We start from the raw sequence: 13,978 nt of genomic DNA on the forward strand, positions 1-13,978 counted from the left end.
GGGCCTGGGTCCACCCACATAGGGCTCAGGCCCACCCAACAGTAGTATACGTTTAGCAGTAGCTGGTGGGGATCCCAGTGTCTGCCAGTTGAAGACTTCCCCCCCTGATGGTAACGAAAATGCTGCTCTCCACGATACTGGCACATACGCATGCTCAGTTTTCAGTTCATGTCTGCTGCAGACCGCCAAGGTGGAGAGAAGCATTTTTCCACCGGCTGAGATATTTTTTTGGTGGGGTGGAGAACACTTGGTGCCCACCCACTTCTTACCTAGGCCCACCCAAAATCTGCTGTCTGGCTACACCCCTGGACGGTAAGGGCTCCCGGGTACACTCCGACTCTACAAAAATAAATATCAATGCTTACTACAAGGAACCCCTACTGCCTTAAGGGGGTCTTTTATAAAGCCCATGCTACCGTCTTTAGCTCGCAGTAAAAATCAACTGGCAGTAAACGCCGAGACGCCAGCTGATTTTTACGGCTTTGTAAAAGGCCCCCTTGATGAATAACAAATTCCTGGAAATGCTCCCAAACGTTAACAGGACGCCTTTGCATTTACTGCAGCTTAGTTTTGGAGAATTAATATATGTTAACTTGCCTTGAGCTTTTGTTTTTGAGGGCATTCTGTTTTCGTGCGCATTTGATAGCAGTTTTTTCTGCTTATGTATTGGCCTGGTTGACATCACTTCTATGGAAGACGTTGAGTCTTTTTATGAGAGATTGTCTTTCTTTTTGTCTATTATCATTCGTACCGATACTGTTGACTCCTGAGGTTGGTGCGCTGAAATGCAGATCTGCATCTGATCTTATTTTAAAGATTGTTACAATTTTGAAGTTTCTGATAATAAACTTTTTCTGTTTAACCTCTTTGTTGGAATAGAATTGGTTATCCCCCTTCTCTCTTTTTTTTAAACTTTCGGCGAAAGGGAATCATCTTCGTCTTTTTTTTGTTAACCTTAGAAGTTTAGCGCACTTTAGTATACAGGACCTGCATTGACTGGTCTAAGGTCTCAAGGAGTGTCAGAGGGGGAAAGGGGATTTTAATCCTGGCTTTCCTCCTTCTCACTGATCTAACCACCAGGCACTCAGCACTCACAAATTCTCAGTGACCAGTAAGTTTTCTTTCTTGCACTGTATAAACCAAAAGTTACAAGTGAGTAGATTGATAAGAATGCAGGGAAGAGGCTAACAACATTGGAACCTCATCATACAGTGCTTTGAAGGAAAGGGTCAAACTCTTAAGCTGAATTCTGCCTTTTAACAGCAACCAGTGTAAATTTCTCCAAACTGGAGTGATATGAATTGATCGGAACAGACCCGACAAAACCCAAGCCACTGCGTTCTGAGCTATCTACTTATTGCATGAAAGGGGACACCCAAATACAGAGCATTGCAGTAGTCAAAGTAAGGTGTAATAAGGAATTGAATCAATGTTCCGAAATTAGCAGAAGTCTGAAGCTCCCTCAATAATTTTAAAGATAGAATATCTTCAAGAATAACATTTTATAAATGAAACTGAAAAGACTGTGAAGAATCCAATAAGACCCCTATAAATGGGCAATACCAAGTTTCCCCAGGAAAAAGAGGGATCCCACCATCAGAAATAATACATGAAATATAAGAGTTTCGGTAACCAAAGACAGGCTATTACTGTGGGAGTCCCAGGGAACTTGTCTTCCCCTCGTGATTGAAACCACGATATCGATGCACCAGATTAAAAATATTAGAAATGTGCCTGAAAGATCTTAGAGAGAACGTTGAAGATAGAATCATTAGATACACACATCATGGCTCTCATTTGCTTTATAATTGCCTGGTTACAATTTGGTAGTGTGAAAATCTCATGACGTAGTATCAGTGGAGAGCTGGGGGTGCTTTAGGACTCCTCCCTTGAAGAATAAGGATACTACTTGCATTGGGACAAAATCCATGCTCTACAGTTGGCATCGCTTGTAACTGCTGACTGCAGAATATTTACCTGGATATTCAGAACCAGTCACTTTCCAGATATCAGCCACTGACCATTGCTGAATATTGTCTATCTGGATATTTTCTGGCTGCTCCTAAACTGCCCTTTCACTATCTGGATTATGCCGTAGGATTATGTTGTGAAAATGGCTTTTGCGTGCAACTACTGTTTGTTGAAGAAATATGAAAAAAGGACAGCGAGTCCTTTCTCTCAATATATATATATGACCCCTGATGTAGGCATCTGCCGAAACATGGCCCTGGTGGGTCCTATTTGAATAAATACTTTCTGATGCATCCAGTTCGGAAGGCTCCTTGTGTTTGCTGTTTTCTCTACAAATGTCTTCTGCCATTTAGACTGAGGTGTTAAATTGGTTTGCGAAGACTGAATCTGTGCCGTTCTTGAAAGTTTTAAAGTCTCCACACATGGGTAACTCATCCAAAGGTAAACAGACAGTATCTGAGCCAGCCTCCAGAGGCCATTCTCTATGTTAACAGGTTCTGGTACTTTGAAGATCGAACTTCAACGATTTCATCTGCTTCTCTCCAGAATTCTTCTGTATATTACTGTGCTTTTAGGCTGACATTGAGACACAGCTCAAGAGTAGCCATACAATAAAGCCCAGTGAAATTCAGAAAGTGAGAAACATTCCCCTGAATTCTATATATGGGGCCTAGATGTGGGCACAATCCCGAGACGAATGTGCAACTTAATTGTCCAACAAGCCCTGGACGAGCAAACATTGGACACCAACAAACAAATATTGACGTTAATTGGCATCAGTTAGGATTTGCATGCAGATCTGGAGATGAGTGCAGTTCCATAACTCTGGATGCCCACATCCCATAGAGTGCAACCCAAAAGAGGGCGTAGCCATGGGAAGGGTATGGACTTATCAGGGGCTTTGTGAAAAGTTGCGTGCACTATTATTGAATACTGGGTCACTGTGCTCAATTTGGGTGCCAGCGTGTACTCCAGGTTTCAGTAGGTGTAAGTCTGGCACCCAAAATTTGGGTGTGGGAAATCAATAGAAATCAAACAAAATAAAACATGGAAAAGAAAATAAGATGATACATTTTTTATTGGACATAACTTAATACATTTCTTGATTAGCTTTCGAAGGTTGCCCTTCTTCGTTTTTTCCGATCTGACAAAGAAGGGCAACCTTCGAAAGCTAATCAAGAAATGTATTAAGTTATGTCCAATAAAAAAGGTATCATCTTATTTTCTTTTCCATGTTTTATTTTGTTTGATTTCTATTGATAACCTTAAGAGTGGACTAACACGGCTACCACACCTCTCTATTTAACATGTAGAAACCCAAAGAGTAGCAACATTCCATGTAGAATCTCAAAGACTAGCAAGATTCCATGTAGAAGAAGGGCAACCTTCGAAAGCTAATCAAGAAATGTATTAAGTTATGTCCAATAAAAAAGGTATCATCTTATTTTCTTTTCCATGTTTTATTTTGTTTGATTTCTATAGATTCTACATGGAATGTTGCTATTCCACTAGCAACATTCCATGTAGAAGTCGGCCCTTGTAGATCAGCAATGTGGCCGCGCAGACTTCTGCTTCTGTGAGTCTGACGTCCTGCACGTACGTGCAGGACGTCAGACTCACAGAAACAGAAGCCTGCGCAGCCTTCTACATGGAATGTTGCTAGTGGAATAGCAACATTCCATGTAGAATCTCCAATAGTAGCAACATTCCATGTAGAATCTCCAATATTCCATGTAGAATCTCCAATAGTAGCAACATTCCATGTAGAATCTCCAATGGTATCTATTTTACTGTCATAGTAATGCTTGAATGTTTTCACTTATATACACTGTCAGCTAGCACATTTGCTTATTTCCGATCTGACGAAGAAGGGCAACCTTCGAAAGCTAATCAAGAAATGTATTAAGTTATGTCCAATAAAAAAGGTATCATCTTATTTTCTTTTCCATGTTTTATTTTGTTTGATTTCTATTGATAACCTTAAGAGTGGACTAACACGGCTACCACACTCCTCTACTTAAGGTGTGGGAAATAAAACTAAGCACAAGTCTATAAAGGATGCAATCTTTTCCGGCACCCATTTTTGAGTGCCGATTATTGAATACAGCCCATATATACTGCAGGGTTAAATATAAGTGATCCCCCAGAGCGATAAGATGCTGAGGTGGCTTCTGGGATAGAAACGCTCTGATATTGCCTGAAAATAAACTTTTGTAACATATAGCAACGGTACAAGTTTGGGTCTAACATGAACTATATCTATAAACTATTAAGGACTATTACAGTTCTTTAAAGTTTTATTTGCACAACGTTTTTCAGAGAGAAAATGAGATAGATTTTTCATGATCATTAACAAAAATAAAAGAGTTTCATTGCCTTCCTGCCACTTCTAGGAGCCATTCATGGCAGGCCAAACATTTCCCTACAAGATAGTAACATAGTAACATAGTAAATGACGGCAGAAAAAGACCTGCATGGTCCATCCAGTCTGCCCAACAAGATAAACTCATATGTGCTACTTTTTGTGTATACCCTACTTTGATTTGTACCTGTCCTCTTCAGGGCACAGACTGTATAAGTCTGCCCAGCACTATCCCCGCCTTCCAACCACCAGCCCTGCCTCCCACCACCAGCTCTGGCACAGACCGTATAAGTCTGCCCAGCACTATCCCTGCCTCCCGCCACCGGCTCTGCCACCTAATCTCGGCTAAGCTCCTTAGGATCCATTCCTTCTGAACAGGATTCCTTTATGTTTATCCCACGCATGCTTGAATTCTGTTACCGTTTTCATTTCCACCACCTCCTGTGGGAGGGCATTCCAAGCATCCACTACTCTCTCCGTGATAAAATACTTCCTGACATTTTTCTTGAGTCTGCCCCCCTTCAATCTCATTTCATGTTCTCTCGTTCTACTGCCTTCGTACCTCCGGAAAAGGTTCGTTTGCGGATTAATACTTTTCAAATATTTGAACGTCTGTATCATAAGATATCCCTGTTGGGGTAATGACTTTAGTCCATGCACAGGGACTGACAAAGAAACACGGCAAAAGCACCTGACTTGCACAGCACAGGTTTAATGCTGCAGAAAAGGATGTCTGGTAGGTTTAGAACAGAACAAATAAAGAGGGTAATACAGCATAAAACCAAAGTATACAAACAAAAAAGCAACACTGGGTCTTCAAGACTAGGACAACTGGAGTTCTTTATTTACTTCTACAGGAGACTTTTTTCAGCGTTACGGCGAACGTCTTCAAAGGTTTCACTCCTATGTGTTGAGATAGGCATTTGACCAACACAATTTATATACTGCAGAATCAAATTTGGAGCTCTGAGGCAGGCGTTGTTTGACGCCGAAACACGGCCCATGTCGGGTCCTTTTGTCAATGAAGAACTCCTGTTGGCCTAGTCTTGAAGGCCCAGTGTTGCTTTTTTTGTTGGTAGGCTTAGAACAAAGAAATATGGTAGAAATACTCATGCACTTGCTTCCAGAATGGTTGAACTAGCACCACACTGTAAATCACGAAAGTCTTCAAACGAATGAGAGGCCAAGGATCGATCTATCTTAAAACCCCAGTTGCATTGTGGGGTTTCTCTGTCTTTGCTGCTCATGTTATACTCACCCAAAAGCAGTGTTGGCTCTCTTGTGCCTGTATTTCATGTATGGAAGTGTTTAGGGTCTGACCAGCAACGTTCCCCTTTAAGGTATGTGTCTTCCATCTATGATGGCCTTACCATGGGGGGTGGTGCAGGAATAGCAAAGATTTAATTGTCAGGGGCCCCTAACACATGTTTCATGAAAGAAGTGGCAGGAAGATTGTGAAACGCTTCTATTTTTGTTAATGGTCATGAAAATTTATCTCATTTTCTCTCTGAAAACTGTTGTGCAAATAACATTGCAAAAATCGTAACGATCTATAGTAGTTTATGCGAGATAATTATGCAAACTTGTACCATTTTTATAAGTTACATCCCGAGCAATCACTGGATAGCACCGGTGCAGCCTTCTGTCTGAACCCCATCCCCCGGCTTTCCTATCCCCTATTGTAGTTCTACCCTCCATTCCTCACTGTGCAGTATTATGCTTAACTCAGAACCCTCTCTGTTTACTATTTAGTCTTTAAGACACCCACTAGGCATGTCTGTTGAGTGGGATAGCAAATATAAATAAATAAAAAACAGGCAGACCTCCTGGGACTCAAACAGAAGTTACGTGGTTCTTGCAACTGAAATTGAGATATTGCTGCATCATCACTTCTGTGGTAGGACTAAGCACATAAGCACCGCCATACTTGGAGAAGACCAAGGGTCCATCAAGCCCAGCGTCCTGTCTCCGAAAGCGGCTAATCCAGGCTTCAAGAACCCGACAACCCCCCCCCCCCCCCAAATTAATAATGTTCAATGGACTTTTCCCTCAGGAATCTGTCCAAACCCCCTTTAAATTCCGTAAGGCCAGCTGCTGTCACTACATTCTCCGGTAACGAGTTCCAGAGTCTAACTGCACGCTGAGTAAAGAAAAACTTTCTCCTATTTGTTTTAAATCTACCATATTCTAGTTTCATCTTGTGTCCCCTGGTTCTATTGTTGTTTGAAAGTGTAAGCAAACGCTTCACATCTGTCTGCTCTACTCCGTTCATTATCTTGTAGACTTCTATCATAACACCCCACAGCTGCCTTTTCTCCAAGCTGAAGAGCCCTAACCGTCTTAGCCTTTCCTCATAGAGAAGTCGTTCCATCCCTTTTATCATTTTCATCGCCCTTCTCTGCACCTTCTCCAATTCTTTTATATCTTTTCTGAGATGCAGCGACCAGAATTGGACACAATAGTCGAGGTGCGGTCGCACCATGGAACGATACAACGGCATTATAACATCCTCGTGTTTGTTTTCCATGCCTTTCCTAATAATACTCAACATTCTATGGGTGGTAGAGTCCCGCACCAAGGAAAATACACGCTGAAGGGAGATAGGGGGAAGGTGAGGTGGCAGGAAGATGCTAGAGCTGTGGTGAAGGACTAATTCATGTGCCTTCTAGGGCAATAGTTCTGAAATTGTAAGTCAGGACCTTAGATGGAGTCATAGAAAAAGGGCTGCTTCTCTTCTCTATGGACCTCCGCTGTGACTTGTGCCCTGCAGTGTCAGCCAGCTTGGGGCTTGTGAGTCGGGAAACATTCACAGGCCCTAACCTTTCTCTTGTGTGGGCTTTCTGTTAGACTGGAAACATTGGAGTGTTCAGATGTTGCTGCATCACCATCGTCCATGGTAGGCATGCGGGTGATGGACTCTGGCATACCTTTGAGAAAATGCTGCTGACAATGCAGATTTTGGCATCCCTATGTGTCCGTTTACAAATCCACGGGAAGCCAGCAAAACTGCATGGTTGAAGAAAAAGGCAAGAGGACAGGTGAGACGGTAGGAAGATGTTACAGTGGTGGTAGAGGACTGAGCAACGTACCTTCTAAAGCAAGGGATTGCAAATTTAAGTCATGAGTTCAAATGGGTTCGCAGAAACAGAGCTGCTTCCCTTCTCTTGACCTTCATGGTCACTTGTGTCCTGCAGTGGCAGTCAGCTTCAGACTTGTGAGTCAGTGAACATTCACAAGCCCTACGCCTCCTCTTGTTCGACTGGAATCCATTGGAGTGTACAGGGTTTGTAAGGGCCCTGTGTTGACTGCAGCTGAGGCCACCACTGTTGCTGCGACTTGTGTCAATGTTTTGGAATAGTGAGGGTAAAATTAGAGGTCTGCTATTTTGTTCTCATCATCAACTATGATCATTTGAATTGTTAAATATTTAAAGGGGTCATTTTGGATAAATGTTTGGGACGCACTGTTTAAGGTGTTCAGGAATCTGTTAGCGGTGTTTTTCCTGCTGGGCCATATTGAGGTATCAGTGGTGAGGAGTAGGGAGACTTAAGAAACTTGTTTCAGATTTATAGGAATGTGGATGGCAGACTCCTGTACGTCTTAGAAGAAATGTCTGCGAGGGTTAGGATGTGGTACTAAAGTTTGGGAGTTGGACCACAATGAGGAGCAAAAAGGGTAGGAATGGATAGATGCCCAAATATCCGTCTGTTAAATTTTCAGACTCACAACTAGTATAATAAATTATTATGAACTGTTGTGTGTAATGACAGAACAATCACTCTAACATGTGTAGGCGTCCTTAACTAGTTAGTGTTCCTATGGGGCTGGTGATGATGCTCTTGTATCAGCTACAATAGTAGAAGTCATTGGGAGAATGATGACTTCAATCCTAACTATTGAGGGGGGGGGGGGACAGATCTACCAGATATGTAGCACTATTTAACCGGTCAGCATAGTGCTTAACTGGCTATCCGCCGATATTCAGAAGCGGATAATCGGCTATATCCTGCTGAATATATATATTCTTTTTTTCAATCTACACCTCTTCCCTGGGTTCCCTGATCTCATCTTACGGTTTCCAATATCATCTTTATGCCGACGACACCCAGCTTTATCTCTCCACACCAGACATCACTGCGGAAACCCAGGCCAAGGTATCAGCCTGCTTATCTGACATTGCTGCCTGGATGTCCAACCGCCACCTGAAACTGAACATGGCCAAGACCGAGCTTATTGTCTTCCCACCCAAACACACTTCTCCTCTCCCTCCACTTTCTATCTCAGTTGATAACACCCTCATCCTCCCCGTCTCATCTGCCCGCAACCTCGGAGTCATCTTTGAATCCTCCCTCTCCTTCTCTGCACATATCCAGCAGATAGCCAAGACCTGTTGCTTCTTCCTCTATAACATTAGCAAAATTCGCCCTTTCCTCTCTGAGCACACCACCCGAACTCTCATCCACTCTCTCATTACCTCTCACCTTGACTACTGCAACCTACTCCTCACTGGCCTCCCACTTAGCCATCTATCCCCCCTGCAGTCCGTTCAGAACTCTGCTGCACGTCTTATCTTCCGCCTAGACCGATATGCTCATATCACCCCTCTCCTCAAGTCACTTCACTGGCTTCCGATCAGGTACCGCATACAGTTCAAGCTTCTCCTACTAACCTACAAATGCACTCGATCTGCAGCCCCTCCCTACCTCTCTACCCTCATCTCCCCCTACGTTCCTACCCGTAACCTCCGCTCTCAAGACAAATCCCTCCTTTCAGTACCCTTCTCCACCACCGCCAACTCCAGGCTCCGCCCTTTCTGCCTCGCCTCACCTCATGCTTGGAATAAATTCCCTGAGCCCATTTGCCAGGCCCCCTCCCTGCCCATCTTCAAATCCTTGCTCAAAACCCCTCTTCAATGTCGCCTTCTGCACCTAACCACCATACCTCTATTCAGGAAATTTAGACTGCCCCAACTTGACATTTTGTCCTTTAGATTGTAAGCTCCTTTGAGCAGGGACTGTCCTTCTTTGTTAAACTGTACAGCGCTGCGTAACCCTAGTAGCACTCTAGAAATGTTAAGTAGTAGTAGTAGTAGTAGTAGTAATATCCATGGTTAGCAGCAGGTGGATAACCGGTTATATAATGCAATATGACCGATTTTCTACCGATTTTTAAACTGGGATTGGCAGACAAATTTGGCTGCATCAAACCCTGGTAAAACTTTGGCTGGTTTAAAGATAATCAGCAAAGTCTGAATATCGATATAGCCAGTTATCTTTAAAATGGCCAAACACCCTTCAGATATTCAATGCTGGTCACCAGAAACAGCCTGGCATTGAATATCTGGGTTTAGCACAGACCACGGGAGACAGCCTGGATATCTCCTGCAGTCTGAATATCGTGGCCACATATGCTTTGAATTTTGGCAAGAAAAAAATCAGTGAGAAAATGACTTGTATCCATTTTTCATGGAAGATTTAGTCACATGGAGTCAATAGATTACAAACTATTGTTTTGCTTTGTTGTTTTTTTTCCATAGATGTAGTGGGGAATAGTGGAAATGGCAACGTTGTGTAACCACCTGTTTCTTTTGAGATCCTCCAAAGATTATAATCTCAAGAGCCCCAAATACAGTTTAAGTAAATCAGTTTGCTGCCTACTGGAGGAAGCCTTCAGCCTCCAGGCGTTGGCAGAGCTGATGAGCCAGAGACTCCCTATTATCTAGAATTTCAGAATTTAAGGTACCTAGAAATTATACTGTGTGGTAATTTTCAGGAATGTGTTTTATATTTGGAACTAAGGAAGGCAAAAATCATGCATTCAAGTCACGATCTCTCCGAAGAATATGTCTGTAAGCATCTCTCTCTTTTTGTTTTAACTTTATTGTTTAGCCTCCTCGTGATTGTCATTCTTTAAACTGTGTTAACATGTCATTTTGAAACGTCAAAAGATAAAGAATATGATATGATGTTTAACTAAGCAGCAGGCTACTCTGTCAGTTTCAAAATATATTCACCTTCTGTCTTGTTTTCCTTGTTTCTCCTTCTCCCATCTCACTTGCATTGTCTCATTATTTCTTTCCAACTTGTTCTCTAATGTATCAAGAGAGAGCAATCGTTGACAATGAAAACTTGAGTAGACCAACCAGTTTAAATAAGATGAGTAGGAAGGTAATTGTCAGATTGGAATTTTATGACCAGAGCCAGTTCAATAGATCTTTAATTCTATTTTTACTTTTAGACCGAGACTGAGAAGACTTGTGAGATGATAAAAAAAAAATTTCCACTGACGGTTATATTCATGTAATTAAATAGCATTTTGAGAGAACGGATGAACTGCGTTTTAATATGGGGGAAGGAGGTCAGTGGATATCATATGGTGAGTAGATGACATGTGGGAAAAGTGCTGATCTAAGCTGATCTCGATACAGAGGATTAGGATGGAATTCTTTTCCAGTGAGCTTCGACCTTTATTTACAATTAGTTTTTTTTTAATCAACCAATGAAATTATGCTTTAAAGGCCCTAAAATAAAATGGAATAGAGCAGTGTTTTCTAAGTTGCTCCCTATGCCATTCAGGTTTTCAGGTCGTCTACAATGAATGTGCATGAAGAGATTTGCAGAAAAATGAAAGCAGTGTATGCAAATCAATTTTATGAATGTTCATTGTGGAAATATCATAAAAACCTAACTGGCAAGGAGGGGGTACTCCAGGGCCTACTTTGAGAAACACTGGAACAGAAGTTAGAAGGTGAAAGCCTAAAGTTATCTGGTAGCGTCACTCTTAAACTACTACTTATCATTTCTAAAATACTGCCACGCTGTACAAACAAATAAAAGAGAGAAACAGTTCCTGTTCCAGCGAACTTTTAATCCACTGAGGAAAAATAAATATATTACACAACACATTCTAGGTGAATGTTCTGTACAGAAATCATTAAGATATAAATACGACCTCAAAAAGAATTTTGTCATGATTTGAAAAAGACCAAACCAGAGGTGGGTAACCACATAACGCACAGGCCACAACCCAATTGGGTTTTCAAGATTGCCACAGTAAATATGCAAACAGATCTCTTCTATGTATATCAATGCTGGAAATCTTGAAAACCTGACTAGGTTGTGATCCTCGAGGACTTTGGCTGCCTGCACCTGAACTAGAGACAGGGTATGACACAGCAACTCCTTAAAAAGAATAATAATGATCTTTGAACATCTATCTCATCTTATGATTTCTTTCTGTTGTCTCTTGTCATTCTATTTTCCTACAGTTGATGAAGTAGAAGGAATGGCTATCAGGAATGAAACCATAGTCACACAATTCATCCTCCTTGGACTTTCTAGGAATCCAGACTTACAGATAATATTCTTTGGGCTGTTTCTAGTGATGTACCTGGGCACCATAGCTGGGAATCTCCTCATTATGATAACCATCTATGTGGACTCTCAGCTGCACACTCCTATGTACTTCTTCCTCAGCAACTTGTCTTTCATCGATCTGGGCTTTTCTACAGTCACTGTCCCCAGATCCCTTGTTCATTTTCTGTTGCCAAGAAAAACCATCTCTTTCAGAGACTGCATAGCTCAATTGTTTTTCATGCATTTCATTGGCGGTGCAGAAAGCTTCCTCCTGGTCCTGATGGCTTATGACCGCTATGTTGCCATATGTAATCCTTTGCGTTATACCACAATAATGAACAGACGAGTCTGTCTCCTGCTGGTGGTTTTGACATGGGTAGGAGGTTTCATTCATGGCTTTGGTCAGGCATTTCCTATAGTTCAGCTGTCCTTCTGTGGTCCTAATGAGATAGACCATTTCTTTTGTGAAGGCCACGCCTTATCTGTGTTGGCTTGCTCTACTACCTTTTTCAGTGAAATCGCAGATAGGGTCAATGGTGGAGTATTAGCCATTATTTGTTTCTCAGTGTTGGTTACATCTTACGCATACATTATCTCTACTCTCTTAAAAATTCGCTCCTCTGAGGGAAGACAGAAAGCTTTCTCTACTTGTGCTTCCCACCTCCTGGTGGTCACTTTGTTTTATGGTCCCATTGTCTTTCTCTACATGAGACCATCAGTTATATTTGATGTTGACAAACTGCTCTCTGTTTTTTACACGATTGTGACCCCTTTGTTAAACCCCTGCATTTATACTCTTAGAAATGAGACGGCGAGAAAAGCCATGAAGAAATTGGGAGGTAGGAAAGTACCTTCACTGGGGACACATAACAACTGATTTCCTGTCCGGTTGAAGAAAGAGACCATTGTGTAAACCATGTGGTCTCACTGATTGATGTATAGTCTTTACGCTTTCAATTCCTGATATTTTTCCTTGATTAATTTTGTAATTAGGACTTTTATTTTTAAACAGATGTTAAAGCTGAATGAATTTTGCTGTCCTTAGTGTAAAGTGGGTGCTGTCTCTAGTCACATCCACTGTGGGATCCAAGAACCCCGATTTGAGTAAAAACATGTGCATTGAACTGCTAGTGGTTATGCTTTTAAAATTATTTTTTAGAGATTCTGCAGCAGTTTTCGTTCAAGACACTTTTCCCAACATTCTGTAGTTGGCGCTTAAAACTGAACGTGCAAATTTGGGTGTGTGCCCAATTGGCACATGCAATTTAATTGAATAAGCCAATTAGCGCTGGTCATTGGGTGCTACTAATCAATGATCAGCACTAATTGGCATTAATTGATATTTACGCATGCATTTTTAGTCATGGAGTTCTGAGCATCTATTTTTACACACAGCTGTAAAGGGGGGGGGGGGCACACACTATTAAAGAATAAGGGAGATTGGCGCCTAATTAGATACAAGGATTTACACCAGGGTTTACTTGGTGTAAAATCTTCACATCTAAAGTTAGTTGCTGATCCTGGCACTAAAGCGTGCTCTGTAAATGGCATCTAACTTTCAGCAGCATTTTTACTCTGGCGCTTAGCGTGTTACTTTTTTTCAGCACTGATTTTTCAGTGCCATTTATAGAATTTGGGGCTCCTTTTGCAAAGCTGTGCTACTGACCAACAGCATGCTAAATTCAAAGAAGCCCGTTCTATTCCCATGGGCTTCGTTGCGTTCAGCATGCCGCTAATGGTAGCGCAGCTTTGTAGAAGGAGGAGACCTTGGTCCTTTGTATCTATGATTAAATCAACTTTTGCTATCATAGATTAACTTTTGTTGTCAAGAACAACAGATTCTGTATTAGCAAGCCCAAAATTCCAGATTCGTGCACACAATTATCTGAACTAGCCAATTGGCATTGATAACAGCGCTTAAGAAGCAATTATCAACACTAATTGGAATTAAGTAGAATGTAGGTGCACAACTCACTAAGGCCCCCCACTTTTACTAAGCTCAATGTGCGCTTACCGCTCGCTAAACAGGAAGTACCGCCGGGCTACCACGGAAGCTCAGCGGTACTTCCCATTCCCACCAGAGTGTACCCAGTTGGTAATTGGGCAGTGCTGCCCGGTTACTGCCGGATTAGCACAGGGGCTCTTTACTGCCACCTCAATGGGCTATTTCCTGCAGGAAAGAGAGACTTCCCTTTTACTCTCTGCAGTAAAAGGGGTCTTCGGCATGTGTGAAAAATATGCGCCAACGCAGGCCCCCTTTTGCCGCAGGCTTTGTAAAAAGAGGCCCAAG

At 42.0% G+C, this 13,978-nt stretch overlaps 1 protein-coding gene across 1 annotated transcript; it reads left to right on the top strand.

Moving 5' to 3' along the window:
* The first annotated feature begins 11,617 nt into the window (after positions 1-11,617).
* LOC115457266 (olfactory receptor 1509-like) lies at positions 11,618-12,565 on the top strand. Its single transcript, XM_030186688.1, has one exon. The coding sequence runs from the start codon at positions 11,618-11,620 to the stop codon at positions 12,563-12,565; it is 948 nt and encodes a 315-aa protein (XP_030042548.1).
* Positions 12,566-13,978: the final 1,413 nt, after the last annotated feature.

This window comes from Microcaecilia unicolor, chromosome 14 (genome assembly GCF_901765095.1).
Source record: "Microcaecilia unicolor chromosome 14, aMicUni1.1, whole genome shotgun sequence".
In the NCBI taxonomy this organism is placed as follows: Eukaryota; Metazoa; Chordata; class Amphibia; order Gymnophiona; family Siphonopidae; genus Microcaecilia; species Microcaecilia unicolor.